General features: G+C 44.7%; 1 protein-coding gene and 1 long non-coding RNA gene across 2 annotated transcripts in view; one reads left to right on the top strand and one right to left on the bottom strand.

The window, feature by feature from the left end:
• Nucleotides 1-2,968: 2,968 nt before the first annotated feature.
• IDO2 (indoleamine 2,3-dioxygenase 2) overlaps nt 2,969-27,715 on the bottom strand; it is a 43,059-nt gene continuing 18,312 nt past the window's right edge. Inside the window, exons 4-10 of the mRNA XM_027122893.1 lie at nt 25,754-25,872; nt 24,709-24,723; nt 23,174-23,273; nt 21,751-21,868; nt 11,503-11,554; nt 5,351-5,499; nt 2,969-4,072 (exon numbers count right to left, since the gene is read on the bottom strand). Of these exons, the coding sequence (XP_026978694.1) occupies nt 3,717-4,072; nt 5,351-5,499; nt 11,503-11,554; nt 21,751-21,868; nt 23,174-23,273; nt 24,709-24,723; nt 25,754-25,872 (909 nt within the window). The 3' untranslated portion in view covers nt 2,969-3,716. The remainder of the gene's footprint in view (nt 4,073-5,350; nt 5,500-11,502; nt 11,555-21,750; nt 21,869-23,173; nt 23,274-24,708; nt 24,724-25,753; nt 25,873-27,715) is intronic.
• On the top strand, nt 12,950-16,702 carry LOC113628896 (uncharacterized). Its single transcript, XR_003436290.1, has 3 exons — nt 12,950-12,981; nt 14,391-14,526; nt 15,768-16,702. It is a non-coding gene; the product is annotated as an uncharacterized LOC113628896 (long non-coding RNA).

The raw sequence follows: 27,715 nt of genomic DNA, 5'->3' as shown, positions 1-27,715 counted from the left end.
CTTTGCATCCAAGTTTGACCCAAAGGCAGGCCGGGGATCAGGCTGGCCCGGGGCTTGTGAGCCCACAGAGAGAGCATGACATGTTAGCTGTGTTTGTTTTCTTGTAAAATCATTCCGGAGTCTTCAAGTCCTCCCTTTCTTTCAGGCATTGTTGTCGCTCTTTCTTCTGAAAAAGACAAATAAAATTAAGTCTTGCCCCGAATAAACGCATCATTTTGAATGAAACAGTGGCTAATCCTTCATGTCCCTGAGGCCCCGTCTAAGTAAAGACACTCATTTTTCAAAAATAAAAAAATTGTCATGACAAAAATAGATAAATAAATAACCAACACTTTTGGGGGGTTACAAAACTTCCTGTAGTCTGAAAGCCTGAATCTTTAAAGTCTCTTAAAAAATGACCACACTCATCCTAGCCAGACAAGGGCACAGGATGGAAAGGACTCAGTGCTTCCTTGTCACCAGCAGTGGTGGGCGGTGGCAGCTGCCAAAGGGAAGCTGAGTCTCGTGTACGAGGCTTAGCACTTGAAGGCCTCGTCCCTCCTTCTCAGGTGAAGATTTGTCCTACATTCTCAACCTCGGAGCAGTGGGGTTTTATTGTTATTAAGAGAAGCAATGGGGACTTCCCTGGTGGTCCAATGGCTAAGACACTGGGCTCCCAAGGCAGGGGGCCCCGGGTTCGATCCCTGGTCGGGGAACGAGATCCCACATGCAGCAACTAAGACCTGGGGCAGCCAGATAGACAAACTAACAAATAAATAAATAAGTGAGGCAATGGTGCCATTCCACGCAGATCACCCAGCGTGGTGGAGCCTTTAGTTGTGCCCTAAGTCAGCTTCCTCTAGGTGGTGTTCCTTGCTTCCCCCTAGTGGCTTCTACCCAGTCCACGGCTGCATCCCTCCCTGGCATGTCTTAGAGAATAGCTCTACTTGGTACCATTTTTTACCTCCTTGCCATCGTTACAGAGGAAGATTCTTCTGCTAATACAGAGTGTGGGGAGAGTGTGGCGTTAGACACCATAACTTCTCAAGGAAGCTGGGGATGGCTAAGTTTAGACATCCGCTGGGCTGGGCCATGATGCCCAGATATTTGGTCAAACACTATTCTGGATGTTTTGGAGGGGGGTTGGGGATGAAATTAACATTTAATTCTGAGGACTCTGAGTAAAGCAGATTGCCCTAACCCTAGGAGGGTAGGCCTCGCCCAATCAGATGAAGGCCTGAATAGAACAAAAAGGCTGATCTTCCCCATGAGAGAGAAGAAATTCTCCAACAGTGACCTTCAGACTTGAACCACAGCATTGGTTCTTCCCTGGGTCTTCAGCCTGGGATATATATAGATGTGGATATAGGTACAGATACAGATATATATGTAGATGTAGGTATAGGTATAGATACAGATACAGATGTAGAAAGAGTTTCTAAGCCTTCACTTTGGCCTTTTCTTCGAGCTTGCGTTAACATCCTCACCTCATCATGGTCATGATCAAATCATTTCTACCATTAGTTATTTTTCCCACTGATACGGATTCCCTTTATCTCTAGAAATCTTGAGGAAAATGCATTCTCTTTTGTTCTGGAAGCTTTATTTTCACACTATGCCATAACGCTGCACATGGAACTCACTGGCCCTGGAAATCAAAGCTTGAACGTGAATTAGGAGTTGGTTCTTTGGCGAAGGAGCTCTTTGGTTTGCATTGATTTCATTCTTGTGTAAAGACAACAAACAAACAAACAAAACATTCTGAAAGCTTTGAAAGACTACACTTTGTTCACTCCCGTTTCAGCCCCCTTTAATCTATCTGGTTTTCTAATTCTTCAACATTTACTGAAAACCTGCTCAGAGCCAGGCCCTGTGGTCTCTTTGTGTGGACTTGGATCTGTTGAAAGGATACCAGGGAAGAGGAATCTCTGTTAATCCTGTCACTCTCAGGGAAATTTTTTTTTTTTTATTCATACAAACCTAGATTTAAAACATAGACTGAACTGGCATGCTTTTTTTGTTTGTTTGTTTGTTTTCGGTACGCGGCCCTCTCACTGTTGTGGCCTCTCCCGTTACGGAGCACAGGCTCCGGACACGCAGGCTCAGCGGCCATGGCTCACGGACCCAGCCGCTCCGCGGCATGTGGGATCTTCCCGGACCGGGGCACAAACCTGTGTCCGCTGCATCGGCAGGCGGACTCTCAACCACTGCGCCACCAGGGAAGCCCGAAAAGGCTTTTTGAGTGATGAGAGTCTCGGTCTTCTGAGCTGCAACTCTGACTTAAACGGTAGGCAGAGAGGACCTCATCAGACCCAGAGTTTCCCTTGGTCCGCTCTGACCACATGCTCTTGGCCCCTTCATGCCCACCTCCCCATTTTTTTGGAAAGGCCACGCCCTGGGAGGACGTGGGGCAGTAGGAGCCTTCCTGGCACCCCAAGAAATATACTGGTTCGTGACTTCTCACCAAGGGCCCTGGGCATTGAGGAGAGTCCAGAAACCCCTGCCCCACCCCCCACTGCACTGAAGAGTGGAGATTGTGCCTACAGCTCTGGGAGATGCTCTGAGCCAGTCTGGTAGTCGCCCAACATTCCTGGGGGCTGTGGGAATAAGTCAGTGCTTCTCCAGGTGGCGCGATAGGACCTTGAGGGCTGAGCAGCTTTTCTGGCTTAGACAGGATGAGGCACGCTGCGGGCTCCATTAGACCACTACCCACATAGGGAGGGGGCCTGCTTCACAGATGCTCACTTGCCCACCAGCCCGACGATCAGGTGCCTCTCCCTGATGCTGTGATATAGATCAGCCCTCCGGAATTTAGGACTAGCCCAGGGACGTGTGTGTGCACAGTGAGGGCAACCCTAAATTAATGGAATTCATCCGAAGATTAACGTTTTCTAGTTTTCTACTGCCAGGTGGAGTGAGATCTTGTGATATAAACCAAGTCAATAAAAAGTGACATTTATTTGCCCACCACACATGTGGATTTCCCATGTATTCCCATTTCACTCATTTACTTCCAAAGGGTTCATTCATTTTACAAATACAAACTTTCAGCGTAAGGAGGAAGAATCATTCTTCTAAAAAGAAAGAAAGAAACCAAAATAGAAAGTACAAATTTCTGAACTTTGTGGCTAAGCCTCACCCGTTCCCATATCATTAACTTCTCGTTTCCACACTGGTGATTTCAGAGTCTTATCAGCAGCTGCCTCTTCCCTTCACATCTCCACTGGAGCATCTCCAAACTTCTGCCCCCAAATTCTGCACATGTGGGGAGAGAGGACTGTAAAATCCCTGCTGTAACCCCTAAGCCAGGACTCAGTATGGGCTGAATAAGTCAGTAAGTGAACCAACGAATGCAGGAATTTAAATTTTATTTTTTTTGAGAAATCAGCAAGGTGATCTGTCCACAAGCAATTTGATTTGATTTGTGAAATTATGTTAGTTTTCTAGAATAGGGGTACACTCACTCCTCCGTGGGGTTCTGAATGAGGGGCTCTCCAGAGCTGTTTGCTATTACCCAGTGATCAGGGAGGGAAAGACAAGTTCCTGGCCATGAAAATTCTCTCAACATAGGAGAAGATGGTGCTCTGTGCAGCGAGAACATGAACAGGTCTGAGGTCCCTTTCAGATTATTCCAGACAGAACCCTCGTCCTCATTCTCCAGGCCCACCTGCTGTCCAATGAAAGGAGGATAAGGAAAGACCTGTGTGGTTTGCATTGCTGGGGAGAAGGGCAGTCTCTTAGCCACTTTGGTGGAGAATCGCCTCTATCGTCTTATCCCTGACACTCTTCAGGAATCTCACGACTGCCGTTCCGCCAGTGCCCCTCTCTTCTAAGGCCTGAGGTGGCCCCGGGAGATGGCTCGTCTTCCTGCCCTTTGCTTTGGGTGCAGCCGTGATGAGGTACTTGGTCACCATGGCGAGGTGATAGCTGCGCAGGGCTGCCAGGGCCTCCACGCACTGGTTATAGGCTGTCAGAAGCTGGCTGTTTCCAGAGGACAGGATGTGGTCCCTCAGGGAAGGAGCGGAGTGAATTTCTTCTATGAAGGCCCTATGGGAAGGAGGCATGTAATCCCTCATTCTGTGCAGAAAATCAGCTGAAAGAAACAAGGCAGAGCAATGCCATGAAACAAGGCAGAACGATGCTGGAGCTCCACGTGGAAAGGTAAGAAAGCCTGTCTGCCTTCCCAGACATCAACACAGCAGATGCTGCTGCTGCCCTCCTAACCGCTCATCCCAATGGTGTCTAATCAACTTGGCTGGCTCTTCTGCATACAGACATCAGATCCTCCAAACGTAGATTGGAGATGAGGCAGGAAAAGAAGCAAGCCCGTCACAAATAACTAAGATGGAACCAGCTCTACCGGCCAAGGTATAAATATTTATCATCTACCACATGTGGGCCACATATCTTGCTAGTTACACATGAGGTATATCTACAAATGTAAGGCTTGAACCCTTAAACTGATGAGCTAAATACTCTGCTGAATTTTGTTTCCTGAGTGCTTCGTTGTGGAGGGAGTGCTAAGGAAGAGGAAAGTAATAGGGTTTCTAAGGACAGGAAGATAAAGAACGATCAGCTGTTTTAGCAGCAGCCTCTTGAAGTCAAATGGTTTAAAAATCAAATCAATAGATATTTATGGGAAATACAGGTAGACGAGAGATCATTTACAGGAAACTCATTATGGGATTAATATTAGGCATGGTACATCAACTACTAACCTCATCAAACCGAAAGTCTGTGAAAAGTGATCATGGTTCTATAGAACGGACTTTTGTGGTTGAGACTGGACCCTGTGACACCGAATTCTAGTCATTGATTTTTTCTTAATCCACCTTGAAAACTCTGTACCAGGAAGTGCCTTTTTGCAGCTGTTGAACATTAGGCTCGATGCCGGCAGGTAAGGAAAAGAGCCATTCAAGCTTGTAAAATGGCAGAACCCCTCTTCTGGTCTACGTGGCCTTGGCTCGCGGCCACACCATTTTTACGGAATGGGCTTCACGGGAGGAGCCCATCCCCATCCCCAGCTGCATCCAGACCTGGCAACATAGTATCACAGCCCTGGATCTGCAGATCTCTCCCCCACTCTGCAGAAGCAAGCTACTGCCTAAGGACCCAAACAAAGTTACAGGGAACAGCTGGAAATATAGGAATGTTTTAAGATTTGGAAATAAAACCCAATATTCAGCTGAGCTCTGATACTGATTGGCTTGACAGCCCCAGATGGCAGGTGCACAGTCTCCTGGTTGATCTGGAGAAGTATAGACTTCCTGAGAGTTTCATTTACTTACTTGGACATATCAGTCGATAAAAACACCACTGTTCTTCCTCCCTGTTAAGGAAAAAACAAGAAAAAGAAAAACGTCCGACTTACCACTTTCCTTGCTGTGACGAACACCCAAGAATTCATCAAAGGCATGCAGCACTGTGCTCTGAGCAGCGCTCGCGCCAGAGTAATGCAGGGGCTCTTTGGAGACGCCTTCATATAACAACCCCGCAGGCATTGCTGGGTTATCCTTCCAGCTAGGCAAGAGTGAAAGTCAGAGAGAAGAAGTGGGTGCTAGGAGTTAAGAGTATATTTTCTGATATGGAAACAGAGATTGAGCGAGAAAGTGAACACAATTTCAATGGCAACTTTAGGGCAAGAGGCTGGATATCTTTGTAGGATGTGTACTTAAGCATTATCTTGACCCAACTTCCTAACAGGCCAGCCCTTCTCTTTGCTCATATAAAGGACTGTTCCAGAGAAGTAAAAGATATTTAGAGAGAAATCATTGGCATCGGTCCTATGACATGTTTTTGGAAAAATTCAATTATAAAGATGACGTCAGTGCTGATCAACAGGAACCATTAACATAGGGGATCTGGAACAATCTTCACTCCCTCTGCTAATCTCAACCTTGATGACCTTGATGCCCGTAACTCCACAAGTAGAGTTTTGAAAATACATGCACGTGCACACACACACCCCCCCACCCAAACACCGACACAAACACACAAATATACATACAAATACACACACATCTTTTCCCTTCCCTAAAAGTTATAGCTATAACAGTTTTCACATTAAACTTCAGTTCTAAATGCTACCTAACTTCATGGGAATGCCTTTATCAGATAGTTTGTTGATGGTAGGTGTTAATAATAAGGGTAGCCGCAAAGAGAACACAATATAGCCATGCAGATCACCAGAATCTACGGTCAAGGACAGGAGGAAGGACCGGAATTAAGGCTCAGATTAAATGGTTTTTCCTTCCTTCTCTCTCCTCTCTTCTCTTCTTTTCTCTCCTCTTCTGTCGCCCTGATTCCACGTCTTCATCTTTTTGTCCTTGAGTCCCCCTCTTCCTGAGGACCCAAGCCACTTTACTCAGTTCGCTGTCTGACTTTTTATAGGGTCTTGAACCGTCACAGAGTGTATGTGGGTGACTCCACAATGAGACAGTCAGCAGCGCCAAGAACACACCACATCTGCCCTTACGACGCTTTACAGTTTACGTATCATATTCACATCCATTTTCTCGTTTGTCCTCTTTGGAGTAGATCAAGGCAGGCATTTTAAAATCCATTTTACAGATAAAGAAATAAAGACTCAAGGCACTAAGTCTCTAGGACCACGTTGTTAGAGAGAGAGGGAACCAGAACTTGACCCCCAAACTTGACATTTTCTAGTTTCACTTCCCAAGACCACCCACGGGTAAATTTCTACTTTTACTAAAGAACAGAATCGTTTCCTTTTATTGCCGGGAACCCTGTTGTTAATGGTTTTAAATAACAGGCTTATGTTGATGTCTCTCCTTCTTCCTGTAATTCTACAAGTCATTCTGCTGGAGAGAAGGGAAACACACACATCTCGCACACACAAAAGCCGCAGACAGACTGCTCAACTCGCATCGTGACCTTTTCCAAATACTTCCCTGAGGTAGGAAATGCTATTGTTTTCTTTGGGGGCTGTTTTGCGTTGCCTGTTCTGTGGTTTCACTGGATGAATATCGTAGTGGCCTTTGCAGTTGTCGCAATATCACTATGGAAAGAGCTGACACATGCACAGCAGGGCAGGGGACAAGTTAGAGGAAACCAGGGAGGATTCTGAGTCTAAGATCACAACCTGCTGTAGCTCTTAGGAGAGAGCGCTCTATCTTAAGCAGATATGGAATGGAATCTCAGCTTTGATACTTAGTAACTCTGAGCCTTGGGTGAGTTAATTAACTTCCTGGAGCGTCAGTTTCCTCATCCCAGTAATATTAGTATCTACCTTACTGGGTTGTGAGAACTAATTAAAATAATACCTGGTCCGTGCCTGAAAACTATTAAGCATTTGATAAATATTAGCCGTTTTATCATATTATTCACAGTGAATTTTAACCTCTGCTCCCTCCTTTTGTAACTTTGTACAAACCCTTCTGAGTCTCAGTTCTCCTGACTTGTACCTACTTCCTGAAGCTGCTGGAAGAATCAAGTGGATTCTACAAAGGTCTACTGACTCCGCAGAGTTCAGGACACTGGTCCAATAAAATTTCTAAGCAACATTTCATGGGGCAGAAATATTGAAGACCAGACCACTATTGTGTGGTAAGTGGACCAAACACGATGGCTGTACTGGTTCAGGTTTTTTTCTCTGTAATCCTGTTGATGGTCTCATATAGTCACTTTGGTTTCCTTCTCTGGTTCCTTCCCTTCACGACCACTTCTAAGTGCTGGACACTCTCAGGACTCATTCCTTGGGCTTCTCACTACTCTCACTTCCCAAGTGATCTCATCTAAGTCTCCTGGATTTCAAAGCCAACTATATTAGGATTACTGACAAATGTGCACCTGGACCTGGATCTCTGCCCTATATTCCAGAGACATGTATTCAACTGCCTACTAGACATCTCCATGGGAGGGACACATCCCAAACTGACCTCTCGATTCCCCCTTCCTTTGGCCAGACCTGCCCCTCCCATGTCTCCACCTTCAGAGAAAGGAAAATGACAGCTCCATTCTTTCCATGGATCCGGCCACACACCTCGAGTCCTCTCTGAAGGACCTCATTCTCTTCCATTCTACGTGCAATCCCAGAGCAGATAACTTCAGTCCACATCCAGAACTGCCTGTTTCTCAAGGCCTCTTCTGCTCCTGCCTAGTCCAGGCCACCACCCTGGACTGTAGTCAGAGTTTCTTAGGTGCGTTCCTTGGTCCATTCTATTCCCCACTCAGAAGACAGCGTGGCGATTTGCGACTTCACACGGCTTGTGTCATTCTTCTCAAAACTTGCCTGTGGTGCTCACCCCACTCAGAAAAGGAGCCAATGAGCCTCTACGTGATCTGGTCCCCCCACCGCTTGTAGTTCTCATTCTCCCCACATTTACTCCATGCGAGCACTGCTGGGCTCGGTGCAGCTCTTCCTCCAAAAGTGCTTCCACCCCAGGGTCATTATGATGCTTGTTCCTTTCAGGCAGAGCAGGTACCTGGGTGGTTTGCTACTCTTCCTCACCTCCTTCACATATCTGCTTAAGCATCCTTTAGAAATGTGGCATTCGCAGATCACAATAAATAAATAAGGACTTCGGCTACCACCCCTAACACTGCATAATGCTCTATTATCCTACTTTCAAGTTTCCTGTATCTCTTCTTGTTGTAACACATCGAGTATGGTATTGCCTTTGTTATATTTATTTATTCATTATCTGTCTCCCGTGATTAAACGGTAAGCGCCACACAGAAATGAAGTTGCTGTTTTTACTGCTCCATCCCCAGCACCTAGAACTGTGCCTGGCATTTTGTCAGCCCTCGCTAAGTATTTGGTCAATGAGTGAATGAAAAACTAGCACTCTATAATTAGGCATTATCTACGTAGAATATGTAAATCCAAGTGTATTTGTTGAAAGGACCTGGTCAGCTTAAAAGAAGATGATCGAGAAAAAAAGAGCATGAAAGTCAAAAAAAAAAATAAAAGGAAGGCATCTACTTTCAAAACCCATATTCTCCAACTATGATGAGATTAATATGAGGAAGAAAAATTGGGTTTCTCTGAATAGCCCAAGGATTGCTCCCATGCATTCTCAGGCCCAAACTGCTGTTTGTGAAGAAAAGGAATTAGTTTCCTTACAAATCTCTGTAGGCAAGTTTATTTTTAACATTTCTTGTAGCATATTTCTAGCAAACCCCAGAAAAGGGGAAGTTTAAACAGGAAAAAAAAAAGAAAGGAAAAGAGATGACTTTTATCCATAGGGGCTAACTTCCCTGAGGAATTTGACGTGAGTGAGAAATAAAGGGACTATGTTTTACAGATGGAATTTCTTAATGCTCCTCAATAAAAATGTTTTTTTAAAAAGTCAACAAAAGTAATGAGTCAAGCATAAGACAAATCAAGAACACAGGAGCAGATTTAGACTTTTCAAGACAATCCTACTGGGAACTCTCAACCATCCAGATGCTTTTGGCCACCAACACATTTAGGATTGGCTACTGGCCACTTAGTTGAGCTACGTGGGAAATAATTTTGAGGATCAGAAATAGAAAAGAGGCCTTTATGTAGATCACAGATAAAATGCATCACTGACTCAGAACTTACCTTAATGAAAATGAAGTCACCCTTTGGTATCCATTTACCTATGATAGATGGAATTCTAAAAATGTTGTCCCAAGATTCCCATTCTAACTCCTAGAACTATTAATATGATAAGAAAGCATGCCTGTCGATATGATATATCATAAGGCAAGGCAAAAGGGACCTTGAAGGTGTAACTAAGGTCACTAATGAGAGACCTTAACATAGGCAGTTATCCTGGATTATCTAGGGGAGCTTAATCTAATCACACAAGACCTTAAAAGCAGGGAGTTTTCTCCGGCTGATGACAGGAGATCTCTGAGAGATCTGAATTACCAGAAGGATTGGAAATATCACTGCTGACTTGGGAAGGATACTGGAGGCTTCTAGAAGCTGACAGCAGATTCTGCCAGGAAAGAAGGAGAGACCTCAGTTCCCAACCCACAAAGAGCTGATTCTACCAAAGACCTGAATGAGTTTGGAAGTGAATTCTCCTCCAGATTCTCCAGCTAAGAGCTCAAGCCCAGCAGATCCCGACTTCAGCCTTTTGAGACCCTAAACAGAGAACGAAGCCAAGCTCACCCAGACTTGTGACCTACAGGAATGTGAGGTAATAAGTGAGCCTTGCTAAGTTGTGGTCATTTGTTATGGAACAGTGGCAACTAACCCCAACTCAGAGAGCAAACTGAAGCACGAGGAGATTTTCCAGAATTAGGTCTTCCTAAAACGCAGTCTATTTAAAACGTTTTGGAAAAATGGCCCTTTTGTTCTCCCCTCTGATCCTACCAAAGCCTGGCTGCATGTTTTGCTTAATATTTGTTGCTAGAATCTCTGTTTTACGATCAGATCTTTGTATTGACCCTGGCTACATGCAAAAGATACAGAGAGCAAAAAGAGTTCCACAGGATGAATAATCCCTTTGTCGGGGGTTCAGGAGTGAAGGGTACATAGGAAGGTGTAAATTGTGAGATACGCTCTCAATTCCATTCCTTTGCTCTTCCCCTTTCCTTCTCTTTTCCCCATAAACCAGGTACTCTCAAGTTATTCTCTAGAAACTTTGCTTCCACTCACTACCCCTACAATGAGGGGTCCCCACCCAGGCTGGCCTCCCCTGAGAATGTCTCATACTACAGACCTACCCAATCTAGAGAAAATACTTAATACACATGGTCACTCCCTTCGTGCACCCATGGAATATACCACTAGATCTACGGATGAATCAGTACATCTATTGATGTTGGAATTCGGCATGACTCTTGCTACATCCAGACACAGCTTCATATTCTTCCTACCAGCAGCGTTTCAGGCACCTCCTAGTTATCAAGATGGTGCTTTAGATGATGTCTATTTCACATTTTCACCTCTTCCATCCATCACCTCCACCTTTCACTCTTCACCATTAAAACAAAAACAAAAACTTAGTTTCTCTCAGTTAATGTGAATAGGAAAGCAATCTCATTAAAACATGTCACGTTATGACAAATGTATTTAAAATAAGACATGTATCTAAGAGTAGAGTTCCCTATCTGGAGAAATTGCAGGCCAGGTGACCAAAGAAGAACACCAGAAGTATGAAAAACTGTCTTGGTTGTAGCTATTCCAAGAATGGTAGAAGGAAGCTTTTAAGCTACTGCCTATGCCTCCACCTGCCTGCATAACAGACGGGAGAAAAGATACACATAATCGAGCTTTGTGGGTGGCACACTGGGCTGTGTTCCCCTCTGTCATCCAGTGGTTTTCTAAGGTGAGTACATTGAATCGAAAGTGATGGCCTCAGGACAATTACTCTAAACTTAAATATTCAATCCTTCAGTGTCATTTATCATGCAAATGGTTCCCCACTTCTTTTATCCAGGAATGGATCCTGGTGATTCCTTTGTTAGCAAGGGTTACTTGGTGTGTTTCTTCCTCTGGGAAGCTTCTGTCTGTTTCTCCCCTCATAAATCTGGGAAAGGCTACAGATGTCTCATGCAGGAAAAGAGTTGAACTGTACTTACCCAGAGAAGAAGATCCGGATGACTGCGTAAAAGATGTCTGGATCTACATAATCTAGAGGAGCAATCAAAATGTGAACTTTACTACAGGCAAAAAAAGCAATTGGTTCCACATGCACGGGCTCTGCTGCCCTCCCAGGACACCCCCTCTATCTGATCTGCACAGAAACCTGGAGGGAACACAGCAGCAGGAGGGGGAGGAATGTTCCCTTCTGTCGCTCCCCTCACTGGCGCTGACGGGAGGGTTAAACGGTTCCAAATGCTGCCTTTTTCTATTTGTGGTTACTTCCCTCTTCTGCACTTAACAACAATCACCAAAAAGAGAGGTCAAGGCCATCTTTAAAAAATTAGTATTTTAAACAGCCAGAGAGAATGAAAGAACGTGGGAAGCAGAAAGGAGAAAAGCAGAGAGAAAGGATCTGCTCTCTTCAAGGCTTTCAGAAGAGAGGACCGCTGAACCCCTGGGTGCATTTCTGTGTCGTCAACAAAGGGCAGAGAGTGGAGGATCCTCTGCTCAGGCTCTGCCACACTTGGTCAGACACAGGCTCACTCATTAGTCCGTGCAGCTCGTTGTGTGTGTGTCTGTTGTTGTTGTTGTTGTTTCTGTTTGGGGGGGGTTTTCTTTTGACGGTGCCACATGTGGGACCTTAGTTCCCCAACCAGGGATCCAACCCACGCCCTCTGCATTGGAAGCACCTAGTCTTAACCACTGGACCACAGGGAAGTCCCTATGCTGCTATTTTGAATGTAAGCCAATGCGTGGGGATAACTGATCCCACTCGCTTGTTAACTTGTGTGTGTAAGGAAGCACGTCCTCACGTTTGCACCGAATTTCTTTTCATCCACTTTTGAACGTTATTCTCTCTTCTTCTCACAATGGGGCCCCTCTGGGAGCTGACATGTTTCTCTCATCCAGATTCCTGTCTATGTCTCTTTGTTTCGGAGAAAAAAAGAAACATCTTTTTGATGAGACCTAAATAATGGCATCTCTATACCATCAATTGACCTTTTCCACCATCACACCTGATCTCTGGTCTTCCATCTCTGTCTTCTCTGAAGCCCCCTGGGCTCAGGTAACTCACATCTCCCATCAGCCTCAGGGCTTCCCAGGGCCTCTGAGGGCTGTCACATCCTCCCTGCTCATTTGCGACACCATCCCATGTGCTGGACTTTTCTCTGGGCCCTATTTCTGGGTCTTTCCCATTTGGTGCTCTGTTCCCACAAATATGCTAAGTACTATGTACAAATTTTTGCTGAAGCAGTAATGATTGGAGATAATTTAATGTTTTACCCAACTTATCATATTTAAGGAGGAAAAGCCAAATGATTACTTCAGTAAATGTGAGATAATTTTTTCTTTTTTTTTTTTGGCTGTACCACATGGCTTGCAGAATCTCAGTTCCCTGATCAGGAACTGAATCCAGGCCCTCGGCAGTGAAAGTGCAGAGTCCTAACCACTGGACTGCCAGGGAATTCCCACATGTGAGATAAGTTTGATGTCAAATTTTCAATAGATATAAAAAAATCCATTCATGATTAAGACAAACAAAAACTTTTAGCTAATTAGGAATAGGAGGGAACATCCTTAAACTGATAATAGGAAGCCACAGAAAGCCTCCAGTGCATGTTACACTTAACGTTGAAATATTATAAATGTCTTTTAAAATGTCAGACAAAACCAAGTATCAGCACGTCCATTCAACACTGTGTTAGGCATCCCCTCGCCTGAAGAATAAGAATAAAAATTGAAAGAAAAAAGTTATGAGTATTTAAATGAAAAAACAAAACAATGTTATTCTCAAATAATATGATTTCTACATAGAAAACCTAGATAATCAACAGATCATCATTAGAATGAATAAGAGTGTTTATCAAAGGGCTAGATTCAAGGTTCACACTAAATATCAATTTCATTCTATAAACCAAGAACAAACAGGAATTAGTTCAGTCAAAAGACGCCATATTGGCTAGAAACAAAAATATAAAGTAACTATGAATAAAGCAGAATATATCTAAATCTCTTATGTTGAAATAAGTCAAAGTAATTTAAGAAAATGTGTCTTTGTTCATGGACAAGAAAACTCAGTATCTATATCCAGGAAAATAAATGTATCTAAAGAAGAGTTTTTTGTTTTGTTTATTTTGTTTTTATTGTATATTCAAATATTTAATGTAATTACTGATATATTTGGGTTATATATACACTTTTATTTATTTTGTCTTTGTCTCCTATTCTCTGTTCCCTTTTTTCTTCTTTTTTGACTTTCATGAAAAAAATGTTTTAAATTATTTTATTTCCCCCCTTATTATCATTAGTTTCCCCCTCTTAATGCTATTCTTTTAGTAGTCATTCTTGAGATTACAACAGGTAGCTTTGATTCAATAGATCTACGAAATTTAGTACTTTGACCACTTCCCAATCAATACAAGGTCTGTAGAATACTTTATCCTCTTTAACCCCTTCGCCTTTTGTGCTATTGTTATCATTTATTTTATTTCTACGTACATTTTAAACCTACATTATTATTGTTGTATAAATTCAATAATCATTTGAATTTAACCACATAGTTACCATCTCTTGCTCTTCATTCTGTCCTGTATTTCTGTGCTTACATCCGGAATCTTTGTACTTTTGCCCGAAGAACTCAATCGAATATTTATTTTAGTGTGGGTCCTTTGGCAATAAGTTTTCAGAGTTTTTATTTGCCTGAAAATATCTTTGTTTTAATTTCAAATTTGAAAGATATTTTGGCTAGGTGTGTAATGCCAAATTGGAAGTTATTTTCTTTCTGCACTTCAGTGGTACCATTCCATTTTCTTGGTTTCTTTTTTTCTGTTGACGAGTCTTCTTATTTCTTTAAAGAAGAGTTTTCTATCTGGATAAATTTCAGGCCATGTGGGAAGAGAAGAACGCCCAGCAATATGAAGACATGATTCCGAGAGCACGTTAATGTCTTTACATTAGTCTCCACCTGTCCATCCGCCCTGATCAGAGGACAGAAGGACCAGATAGAATATCAAAATCAGGTAATTTTTCTCCAAATTAATATACAGATTTAATGCCATTTGAGCAAAATTCTTAACAGAATTTTTTTATTGGGATTTGACAAGCTGATTCTAAGTTTATATGAAAAGCAAAGGGTCAAAGACAGGATGCGCGCCCCTGGAGAAGAGAAAAGTGAGGGGGATTTTCTCTACCTGAAAATGAGAAATACTATGAAGCTATGGTTCATTTAAGACAGATGGTTTTTGTGTGGGGAAAGACAAACAGACAATGAAACAGAATAGGGAGCCTGGAAAGAGATCCAATCATTTAAGAAAATCTGATGTAAGACAGTGTTAATATTGTAGGTTAGTGATTATTCACAGAAGGGAAATTGAATTTATTTCCTATGTCATACTGTATAGAGATAATAATTATATGTGTATTAAGGGGTGAAAGGTGAAAGACAAACAACATCAACTACAGAAAAAAATGTAGAAAAATCTATCTATGACCTCTGATTATGAAATTATATCTTACGCCACACTTCCTAAAAATAAACTGTTACAAAAGAAACTACAAATACTTTGACTATACTTAAATTAAGAACTTCTGCTTTCACAAGGCAGAATGAGAAAAACCACAACACTTGCAATCCATAACTAACAAAGATCACCCTCCAGAGTGTACCCAAAAACTTATTAAAGGCAATGAGTAAAAGATAAAAGACATTTCCAAAAATAAGGAAAGCCATGCACTTCACAAATCAGGGACACACGCGATGAGCACGCAGGAGCACAGGCCCTTCCACCCCCATCCCAGACACACAGACGGTTAACTCATTAGAAAACAGGGAGATGCAAGAGTGACATCATCAGCATGGCAGAATAAGAGTTTTCGACTGTCTTCCCCCCAAAGAACATTGTTTTAGACAGTCACCCGTGGATAAGACAGCATTTGTGGAAGTCCAGGAGTCCAGCGAAAGGTTCCCGAACACCACTGGAGCAAAAAAAAAAAAAAAAATCTAAGAGTAGATGCACTGAAGAGGGTAAGAAGAATATTTCACTTTACCCACATCACCCCTTCCCCAGGGCAGCACAGCAGAGGGCCAAGAGAGACCTTCTTGGCAGACTCCTGAGGGTGGCAAGAGTGAGCCTTTGCAGATAGGTAGCGAGCAAGTACAGCGGGACTCTGTGGGATTGGGAGAAAGCAAACACACTTGAGAGTTTAGCACTGCCCTAGGGGAAGCAAAGGAAGAATGTCAGCTCCTGGCCTGGCTTTACAGGATCCAAAGAAGGCATGCACGACGATGAGTACTAGAAATTCTGCCACAAGAGGGAGCAAAAAGATTGGAGCAGGTGTATCCATAGACGTGTGAAAAAGCCTCAGAATCCCTACCGGGGCTGACGGAAGGTATTTCTCTCCCTAAACCAGATAGAGAACATCTATTAACGTGGGGCTGGTGAGGGACAAGGGCCACATAAAAACTCTTGCTTCTGGATCTGATGTGTGTACACTTGGGCTGAGAAGGGCAGTTCCTGAAAGCCAGTGCCATTATCCTCCAGGGAGCATAGAAGACCCAAGAAGACACCTGAGTTACATCTCCCCCCTTTCCTTCCCTGTGTCTTCCTAGAGGAGTGGAAAAATGGCCCCATGGACTGCAGTTTCTGCCCCGATGGCCAAGCCCAGGTGCACTTAGTGGATGGGGCTAGATGTCTTCCAAAGTTGCTGTTGTTATTGTTCAGAAAAACACAAAACACTTTGGTCAAGTATCTTGTTCTTTTAAATCTAAGTGACTCTCAAGAAAAAAACAATGTCTGCTTTTGATTAGTTCACTCTCATCTCATTCTATCATAAGCATTATTTTTGTTTCGCTTGGAAAACCTAAGGAAACTTGTTTTTTCAACTTTTCAGGGGTAGGGATTTAGGTTTTATACTGAGAAGTGGCCTTTAAAGAAAACAAAACTCAGCAAATCCTTGCTTTGGGTCAGTACGAAAGCCACAGACCCAGAACCACTGCAGTATTTTCATATGACATCATTAATGTTCATTATGGTCATCCTACCCAGAAAGGTAAGGCAGTCAATGCTCCATTACTGACACCCAAAACGAAGCACTGTAGGTACCTAACTGAAATATACATCTGATCGACCTGACCACCAAACTGTCTTTTTTGGGTAATTCCCACTTTTTTTTTTTTTTTTTTTTTTTTTCAGTACGCGGGCCTCTCACTGCTGTGGCCTCTCCCGTTGCGGAGCACAGGCTCCGGACGCGCAGGCTCAGTGGCCATGGCTCACGGGCCCAGGCGCTCCGCGGCATGTGGGATCTTCCCGGACCGGGGCACGAACCTGCGTCTCCTGAATCTGCAGGCGGACTCTCAACCACTGCGCCACCAGGGAAGCCCGCCGTAATTCCCACTTTTAAAGCCACATATTTCCACTGAATGTCTCACCATCACCTTAAATGTGACATGTTTCAAAGCAAGTATTGTTTCCTTTCCCTGTGCTCCCTATTTACTTTGAAACTCAATCTGCCAACCAAGCAGAACTTGATTCAATCTTCCAAATAACAGATCTGTGCCAGAGGCCTCGTGACTTTTTTCAGCCAGCTTTGAAATCATACGTATTTATGTACCCTTGACCCCTCCTCCTGCCTCGGCTCACGCCTAAGCTCTGCCAATCCTCAGCCCTTCTCCTTGGGGAGTCTTGTTTATGTCTCCTGTGGCTCCATCCCTTGCCCCATTCCTGGGTGTGGCAGCATTGCTGATAGGGTTTAAGCAGCTATAGATGCCTGGATGAGACCAGGGCTTAAATCTGAGGGTAAACAGGAGTTAAGTAGGCAGAGGGTGAGTTAGGAAGAATGTCTGAGGCAGAAGGAATCGTCCGTACACGAGCCTTGAAGTGGAAGAAGTTCTTTTCAGGAGCTAAAAGCTAGTGTCCGAAAGAATAAGTGAAGGGAAAGATGATGTGAAATAAATTGAAATGAAAATAGCCTGGGGTCAGTTCATCTTGGGTCTTGCAGAATAGGTTAAGGATTTTGGCCTTATCCTTAGAATAATGGATAAACTAGTGCTTTCGGTTGAAATCTAATGTGATAGACACGTGTAGTTTTAAATTTTCCAGTAGCCATATTTCAAAAGGTAAAAAGAAAAGGAAAAATTAATATCAATAGTATATTTTAGTTAACTCCAAATATCAAAAATACTATCATTTCGGTATGTAATCAATATAAAAATTATTAATGTGGTTTTTAAAAATAATTATTTGAAATCCTGGGTATATTCTTATAGATTTAAAACTTATTTTATACTTAGAGTGCATTTTAATTCAATGCTGAATTTTCCACAGTTAAGTGAAAGGTAATCTTTCTAACAATAAAGCTGCATCTAACAGAAAAATATGTGACACTGATTCAGTTTTTCGACTTCAGTTTCAATTAGCTAAATTTAAATACAATTAAAAATTTAGGGCTTCCCTGGTGGCGCAGTGGTTGAGAGTCCGCCTGCCGATGCAGGGGACACGGGTTCCTGCCCCAGTCCGGGAAGATCCCACATGTCGCGGAGCGGCTGGGCCCGTGAGCCATGGCCGCTGAGCCTGCGCGTCCGGAGCCTGTGCTCCGCAACGGGAGAGGCCACAACGGTGAGAGGCCCGCGTACCAAAAAAAAAAAAAAAAAATTTAGTTCCTCAATCACACCGTCCATATAGCAAGTGTTCAGTGGCTGCGTGTGGCTGGAGGTTACCATATTGGACTGTGCCAGGAGGGCAACGGGAGGGTTTTAAGAGTCAAAGTGATGCAACCGATCTGCACTCCTAAGAGTTGGTTCAGGCTTCTGTGAAGAGCATGGATTCGACTAGGTAAAGGACAGGTGAGAGAAAGGATTGAGAAGGCCACTGCAGGAGTGCTGGCGGGAGATATGATAGCCAGGTGCAGAGGAAGTGATGGTGGAAACACAGGGAAAGGAAGAGATGACAACAGTACTCCAGAAAGAGACTTCCCTTTGTGGTAATGGAATGTTGTTTTACTTGGACCTATCCTTCCCCTGACAAAAACAACAGAAAGCTGGGTAAATGTGAAAACATCCTAAAGGCCATCAAAGAGCTCAAAAGACAGCAAGGAACCACCGAGCAAACATTGCAAGGGAAAGCAGAAACCCAAGGAGGTAGAAAACAAGACCAGCAGAGATAGCGTTCCCTGAAATCACTTGCCCATCCGGGTTCGCCAGGGCTCTGGTTTAGTGGCTTCTCTGTACGATGGGAGCCCTGGTCCCAGCTTTGGTGAGGAATTTTACACCAGACTCTCCTCATATTATCCGCAGAGCCCCAAATGCCTATACTCACAACCTCCGAGTGAATCAGGGCCCCCCTGTACCCCCGTTTGCCACAGGAGGCAGAATTAGAACTAACTTTGGCACCAAGCCAAAGAGGATTAAAAAAAAAATCTGTCCCTGAAAAGTCGTGACCTTTTCTTTTGCACATTTTTAGCCCAAGTTCAGTTGTCGGGTCCTTACGTGTTCAACATGATTTAAGATGATCCAGAATTTTAGAGTTCCAAAGAACCAGGAAGAACCAAATATTTCTCTCTCCTAGTCCCAAAAGCCTGCCTGCAGATGATGTTTCAAAGACAATGAACATTACAAGCTGAAAACAAAATCAAGCTGAGAAAAAAACACGGCAACCACTGTGAGGACTGAAAAAGGAAGAGAAGGTTAGAAAACAAGAAGGAAACAGAAACCAGTTTCAAATATTAGAATGACCACATCTTTAGGCATGACTTTGAAAATTCCTGGAAAGGAGGGTTTATACAGGAAGGGAGTACACAATTCGTGCTAAAGTTTGGCTCCGAAAGAAGAATGGTTGGGTAAGCTCCATTTGGGGGAGGACAGCAGTGCAGCTGGGCTCTATTTATCAGGCAGAAGAAATTCAACAACCATAAACCACAATCAACCACTAACAAGTCCATGTGATTCCTTACACCTTGCAGTTTTTATTGTTCGTTATCATTTTTTTTTTTTTTAATTGCTGTACGCAGGCCTCTCACTGTTGTGGCCTCTCCCGCTGCGGAGCGGACGCGCAGGCTCAGCGGCCATGGCTCACGGGCCCAGCCGCTCCGCGGCATGTGGGATCCTCCCGGACCGGGGCACGAACCCGTGTCCCCTGCATCGGCAGGCGGACTCTCAACCACTGCGCCACCAGGGAAGGCTGTTATCATTTTTATAATTTTACTTTTCTGGTTACTGTGGCTGCATAACAAACCACTCCAAACTCAGTGGCACAAAATAACCATTGTATTATGCTCATGGACTCAGGGCAGGAATCAGGGCGAGACACAGTGGAGATGGCCTGTCTCTGCTTCTCAGTGGTTGGGTCCTCCGCTGAGGAAATGGAAGAGTGAGGATGCCTGGAAAGTGGGAACTCAGACTCATCTGAGGGCTTATTCGCCCCTGTGCTAGGTGCTAATTGGAGCAGCTACAGTTGGCCTCCCTGTGTGGTTTGACATCTTCATTCACAGCCCTGGTGGCCACAGAGTAGATGGAGTTTTTACATGGCGGCTCAGTATACAGGGTGGCAGCTGCAACACTTTTTCTAGCCTTGTCTGGGAAGTCACGCTGTGTCACTTCCGCTGAGTTCTACTGATCGCGAGCATGTCACAAGCCCGCCTACGTCACAAGCCAGGACACGGGCTTTGATGAGAGGAATATCCGGACCACACTGTAAAGGAGCCCTGAGGATGGAGGGCGGTGGTGTGGCCATTTTTGAAAACTGCAGGCTGATACATTCATCTATTTCACTGCAGTGACTAGTAGTGAAACCTTTAAAATACAGGATGTCGGGCTTCCCTGGTGGCGCAGTGGTTAAGAGTCCGCCTGCCAACGCAGGGGACACGGGTTCGTGCCCCGGTCCGGGAAGATCCCACATGCCGCGGAGCGGCTGGGCCCGTGAGCCATGGCCGCTGAGCCTGCGCATCCGGAGCCTGTGCTCCGCAACGGGAGAGGCCACAGCAGTGAGAGGCCCGCGTACCGCAAATAAATAAATAAAATAAAATACATGATGTCTGTGTGGGAAAATTTGCCTTTGGGGGACACAAGGGAAATCACCCCATCACCTGCCCAGGCCATCAGACCTCCTGCAGAGGATGATCAAGAAAGCATCAGGGTTGGCCTGGGTTGAATACGTGACTTTGAAAATGAGTGCTAGGGAAGCGTGTGAGAGCCAGACAGGGCTGTGCCACCTTACTGGGACACGCCCTGGGACAGGGTGGAGGGCCTCCTGTGACCTTCCAAACCACTCACTGCTGCTTATGCCTAAGATCTGAAGACCCTGCAACGCGCCTCTAGCGGTCTTCACATCCTGAGTAATAAACGCAGGCCATCTTGCAAAACTAAAATCCATCTCCCTGAGCTGGGAGAGCTTGTTTGGCAGGAGACCTACTGATGTGATCGGGAGGAATTTACAATTAAAAATCAGGGCAATGGGGAGATGTGAGTCAAACGTGTAAAACAGGGGCCTTGAATGGAAAGAATACATAACCCGGTGACTTCCGATGGACGTCCCAGAGAGTCTGGGATGACAAAGAAATCTATCCTTTGAATGAAAAGTCACAAAGCTGAGTACCATCCGGTCTCCGGCTCCCTCCCTCCTGCCCCGTTTCCTACAAACACTCTCTTTTTCCAGAATCTGTTTTGTTTTTCAGTGAAGAAGGACTTAGGGGAACTGAAACTTAGCTGCTTTTCCCTTGCTAAAAAGATCACGCCCATTTTCCCCCTTAAATTTTTGAGATTCTTCTGCTAGGGGAAGTTGAAGAGCTGCCCAGACATTGGAGAGGAAGGCAGTTGCCAGAATAATATGTAACCAGTTGCAGCAAGGGTGGGCCCCTTAAGTGGCCACACTTGTGGTAACCCATCCCTGCACTGGTCACAGACGAGGGCTGAAGAAGCCAAGGTCAGTCATGTCCTCCGGTACCAAGGTCACTGCTGGATAAAGCAGGTACAAGCCATGTAGTGTGCCCTTCCCCTCCTCCCAAGCTTCGTGCAAGACCTCAACGCACAAAGAAATACATGGCAGCCAAAGAGAGGAAATTAGCCTAATCACATGAAAATAGAAAGACTATACCAGGAGAATATCCCTGCCAACTGAGAGATCATTTTCCAATAGCATGAGCGGCAGTTACCTAAAACAAAGCTAGCACAGCAGTGCCATCTCATGGACGTTGCCAACCTCCAGGCCCTTTCTGCCCCGCAAGCGATCCCTCAGCCTTCAGGAGCCCCTTACCATGCATTTGTCTCAAGGCTCTGGTGATGTCCTGAATGGAGAGCCGCAGTTGCTGCAGGGCTTGGAGCAGGGAGTCTGGGCTGGGCAGCAAGACGGCATTCACCGCCTGAACCAGGGCCTGGGGAAGAGATTCAGTCTCGTAATGCATTAGCATTCACTGAAGGCCCACTGAGATGCAGTGAGCCTCAGAGATGGGGGAATCCAGGAAGGGCAGCCCTCCGCCTGCTGGACTGTGTGACAGGGCTCCCCAGGGAGTGCTTCTAAACTACATTTGGCCATGAGGTCCTTCTCAAAGGAGAATCTTCCTGGTCACCTCCCAGATGGACCTGGTTAGGTCTTTCTGGATCTTTCCACTGGCTGATACTTTGTGTGCCTCTCAGGGGCCTCACTCTGTCATTTTCCTCCTTTCTGCTTCTTGAGTTATTACACATAATACTCCTGCGTCTTGACTCCTGCGTCTTGACTCAGGACGGCCTCACCCCTGAGCTCTGTCTTACAGAACATCAGAATTGTGGAGCCCTCAGCTCAGACCCCCCTTCATTAGCAGTCTCGACCTTATCTGAGCTATATTTGGAAGACCAGTATTTTATTCTGTATCTTTCTATGGAATAAACACACGGATGAGAAGTAAAGTGACCCCATAGTTTCACTTCTGGGAGTGCAAGAGGGAGCTATAATAATTGTAGCCCGATCTGGTCACCCTACAGTAGGTACAGTAGGCACCCAAAATATGCTTACCAGGGAAGGTGGTGAGGAAGGACAGAGATCTAACTTCAATATCTTCAGGCAGGGCATGGATTCTCTGACAGACACCTGACCTTTCTGGGACCTGCCTGACCCCTAAAGGAATTCAAGTTTACAACCCCAGGGGCAGGTAATCTCAAGGATGGTTCATTTGAACTCAGAGCCCTTGCATGGTAGTTCCAGGCATCAGCATCTCTCTCTCTGTCTCTGTCTCTCTCTCTCTGCTTAATTCCTTTACATTACTCAGGTATTAACTTTCAGACCTGTCATTTCCCTTGGAAAGCTTTGCCCGACCCTTCAAGTCTGAATTAGGTTTTAGACGTCTTTTCATGAAACACGGCACTTTTTTTCATGTTACTCCCTCCATCGATGCACCCTCCTCCACTGGATCCTGAGCCTCTGTGGAAGCCAGAGCAATGTCTGTCTTATTCCCCCAGATATCCCACTGCCTAGAACAATGCTTGTTTGTTGATGGGCAAACAGTCAACTGCGTGTTTTACAGTAGTTTAGGAAAGGTAGATACCTCTGTGGGCCAGAACTTAAATCTCTTTGCTCAACTAACCAAGTAAGATGAGGCCTGTATTGATGAATTCACTGCAGGGAAAGGGCCTGGGTGGGAAGCAAAGCTCAGACTGACTTTTCATTTAGAAAAAAAAAAGTTCTGTGTGTGGGAAGATACCTTAATCCCGGGTACAGCTGCTTTCTCCACCAAAACAGTCACCAGTATAAAACCACGCAGGCTTTCTCCCCCTGGGAATAAGACAATGGGGTCCAAGTTCCTTGGGAGGGACATGACCACGTGGTTAGAAAGGTCTGGACACAGTGAGTACGCACGGCCCAGCGGTGGCCTCGAGTCAGGTAACTGCTATAGTCCAAGGTGGAACCAGAGGTTGATGCTCTCCTCTCCACAGGGCAGCCCGAAGATGGGCCTCTTCCCTCCAGCAACATTCAGGTAGGAAAGAGACAGATCTGCTCCAGCCCAAGTTCACCTGAGGACTCCCAAGCTAGCATGGCCCGGATGGTCCCAGACCATCTCCCCCACCCCCCACCCCCACCCCTGCTGTGGAACTGCTAAAGCACGAGGGGACAAGTAGGGTTGATTCTTCACAGGGCCAGTCCGGGGCCCATTACACCCTTCCCGTTAGGAGCACAGTGTCTTAATGCTGCAGTGACCACAGGCAACAGCTAATTCCATGCTCCTTTCTTACAGACAGAAAACTATGGCCCAAAGAAGCAAAATCGCTTCCCCAGTTGCATCCAGCTGCTTAGTCACTGGACCTGGTCCAGAGCAGTTTCATAGCTCAGGCTAGTGCTCTCTCTCATTAGTCATTTTCCCCCCCAAATTCTGTATTATAATAGTGAAAGCTGAAGACTGTTATAGAGGGATCATTCTTAAATGATCTGTTATCACACGGATTCAAATAGCCCAGAGGCGGATCCAGTCTACAAAACATAAAACTTCATTCCATAAGTCACTTCTGCCTCTAAAACATGAGAAGACATGAAAATCAAACACAAAAGATAACTCAGTCAGGGACCCCCGTAGTTTCAGCAGAGTCACGTTAGTGTGGAAATGGGGTCTTCAGGCTTCATCTCTCCATCTTCTGAGGTACAGCTTTTATACTGAGCCCCTTTATGGAGTTGAGGTTTGGTGACCGGAGAGGCAGTGTCAACTTAGAGGTTAACTGTGCTCCCTGGGGAAACAGGGGCCTAAGAACATCTGGACCAGACTTGCCCCACGAGCTCCAGTCTATGTAATATTTCAAAGGGATTCTGTAGCTGTAGCAGCCACAGCCTGCAATTCGGCCTTTCAGAGAAGTTACAGTGAGACCAGAGATCTTCCTCAGATCATTAGACTTCAAAAAATCACAGAGAATTGGAGAACTGGTGAAGTTTTGGTGTTTGGGGGGGTTTTGGTTTGTTTTTTTGCTCTTCTTACATTGCATTTTACTTGTTTTATTATGTACAAATTGGAAAATGTAGTCAAGAAAATTAATCCCTTAATCTCTACAAAGCAGAGACAACTACTGTTAACTTTGGGGCTGTTGATTTGGGGTACATTTCCTTCTACTATTTTTTCATGCATTTTTATATGTTTTATGTACTATACGTACAATGTGGTATGCTTTCTCTTTTTTTTGCTTGTTGTTTTTATTGTAAGCTTTTACAGTTAGCAAGAATTCTGAAGTGAGTGAAGGATTTCTGAGAACTTACCTGATTTCCAGGGGTCTAGTCCAATTTCAGTTATTGACAAAAGGAAAGAAAAAGAAGAGAACAAATCAGTTTGCAAACCTGATTTGCCTTCTAGGGTCACGTGGACACAGGCATGCACACTTGTGTGCAAATGCACGCACAGACACACACACATCGTGCACAGTTTGGATGTCACGGGTTGTGACTAAACCGTGGGCCTGAGGGGAGCAGAATAGACCACCTCAAATATGCCACTTAGTGGATTGATTATTTTGAATTAAAGATACTTGAGAAACAGCCGGTGCCAAAAGGACACTAGGACCTCTCTGTGCCGCTGAAAGTAGGAAATAAATCTCCCATGTGAAGGCCGCCCTCCCTGTACCAGGAAGTAGAGAGAGACGGGCTTATCACCAGAGACAGGAATTCAGGGCTGAGAAGCCTGTATAAACGAACCTTGTTGCTTCTTCCCTGGTTAGCTAACCCAAGCCCCGAAGCCTGTGTCTCGTCAAGTCTTCATAAATGCAGTGCTGCCTCATCTAGAAGATATACAAGCTTCCGGCTTGAGTCGCATATTCGAGTCTCATCTTTTTATGGGGATCTAATAGGTACAAAAGTAAATTTGTTTTTCTCCCGTTCCCCTATCTGATGTCAATTGGATTGTTAGACCAGCTAAGCAGCCTAAATGGGAAGAAGGGCAAGGTTTTCCTCCCCTACGGTCCTCGGAGCAACAAAGAGGCAGATAGATCTCAATTTACATATCAGCCCCAGAGCATTTAGCCCGTGGCCATCCTGACAATTGAAATTGCTCCTTTTATATACTTGCAATTACCTGCCCCAATGTTTTCAGAGTGGGTTGAGAGGAAGCTCCTGGGAACTGCGATTATTGAACTTGCCTTCAAGTTCACCCCTTCTTTGGCACCATAAATCGGGTAATAAATATGAACATCCCTAATCACAACATAGCTGACAAAGCCTGGATTTTTCCTGCAGAGAGAAGGAAAAGTCAAGACTCTCCCTTACCCGCTTTTAATCTGTGCAAATCCCAAGCGCCTTCTCCCGCTCTTACCTTCCTGGGTTCCTAGTAGCCCAGTTGGCCAGAACCACGTCCGAGTGAAGCAGGATAGGAGGGAGCCCCAAGGTCCTGGAGACCTCGACCAAGGGAAGGGCAAGGGTTCTCGGCAGAACCTTGAAGATACAAATCCAGACAATTAGCACATTCTAGAAAGAATGCAGCAGAGGAAGCAATCTGTCTTTTATTCTGGCAATCTTGGGGTAGAGCAACGAGCCGGGGATAAAACTGGACTTATAGGAGTGATCTATAGCCACACACCTCATTCTCATATTTATTCTGTTAGCAGCCTAGCGGGTATATTGTTTATGAGTGCGGTCTGAAATATATGTGAAGATTACAAAACTGGAACACACACACTTACACATAGGGTATAAAATAATCTCTGAATATTGTGCAGAGAAGGGCCTGAGCAAATGTTTAAGCATAAATGGGGGCTGAGTTGATGAGCAGTGGGAAAAAATCTCTCTCTATCTATATATATATCTCCAGAGAAATAGATCAGACAGATATGTAGCTATCTAGATATATGTGTGTTTTTGTGTATAGTCTTAGTTTTAGGAACATATGCATATGTGTTTGTATGCAAGCGTGTGTGTGTGTGTGTGTGTGTGTGTGTGTGTGTGTGTGTATCCTCTCCTCAGGGAGAGGGATGGGAAGGATAGAACGCTTCATCAAACCCAATAACAACTTTGAGTAAGTCACCTCAAGACAGTCCCCATTCAACCCCTGAGTTATCCTAGGACACTCTAAAGAACCCTATATGCCCCAAAATCCAGAAAAACTACCCATGTGGGTACCAGTGGGGGACTCCAACCACGAACAAGGCTAAACTAGTCCAGATCCAAAAGAACATTCTTATGCTTCCTGTCTCCCACTTCCCATTTTCCTTCCCCTTAATCTACTCAAAGAAGTCCAGCTTCTGCCTTAGTTTTCCGTTAGATTTTTAGAGAGAGTTGGGACAGAACTGTTTCTCAGGTAGAAAACAATAAAGAGCTTTAAAGAGTTGTCAGATTCAAACCTAAGGCTAGCTTCCCTTGGGGGGCAGTGGATGAGTAGGGCAGCGCAGAAGTGAGGTGTCTCCACAGTGAGGAAGCGAAAGGAGGAGGTACAAAGAAGGTAAGAGATGGCCCGAGGCGGGGGTGGGGTGTGACAGGGGGCTCCCACCCCTTCCCCTCATTGAGGATTGTGGTTTGGAGAACGGAAGGAGGGAAGCCCATTGGGATGTCCTGTCATATGTGCCTAGATCTCAGACTTTCCAACATCAGACACATGACTCTTTTTAAAGAGTCTGAAGCAGCTCTATGCTTTCCTCTTCTCTCCTCTCTTACTTTCCTTTCTTTTTCTCACTGGGAGTCTCCTGTATTTACTTGAGAGAGAAAAGGTAGAATCAACCAAGCAAACAAGATAAGCACAGGCTGCTGACTCAAGAAGCAGGAAGTACTAGAACAAGGGTAACACCCGCATTTCTGGAGAATGTCCATTTATAAAAAAATGCAGCTAATAGGAATTTATCCTGCAGTTAGGGAAACAAAGACTTCACGTTCCAAGTTTCAGATTGAAACTGTAAACAGTTATGAAAAGATTCAGAAGAGATTTACATGAACTATTGAGAGACACAGACCAATATTTGGTAGATAGCAAGCAACATTCAAGAAAGGAAGATTAGTGTTATAAATGGCAATGTGTGCTCTTCCCCGCTGGGGAAAGAAGGTTACATTAGTGAAATCAGAAGGTCTGAGTTGTGGCCCTGGATTTTCCACGAACTTGCTATCTGACCTTGGGCAAGGAATTTAACTCCTGTAGTCCTCAGCCATCTGTAAAATGGGCACAGCATTGCTGTACTTACCTTATGGGATTGTGAACATTGACTGTGATTACGGATGTGTATAAGAGCACAAACTGCTGTAAAATGGAAATCATTAAGTTTTCCGTGACACCTCAGAGCTTGCCTTCAAA

The sequence above is a fragment of the Aethalodelphis obliquidens genome, unplaced genomic scaffold (assembly GCF_003676395.1).
Source record: "Aethalodelphis obliquidens isolate GAN/ISIS:26980383/991018 unplaced genomic scaffold, ASM367639v1 scaffold25, whole genome shotgun sequence".
Lineage (NCBI taxonomy): Eukaryota > Metazoa > Chordata > Mammalia > Artiodactyla > Delphinidae > Aethalodelphis > Aethalodelphis obliquidens.
The sequence above is the reverse complement of the archived record's forward strand: the minus strand, read 5'-3'. Positions and strand labels throughout refer to the sequence as shown.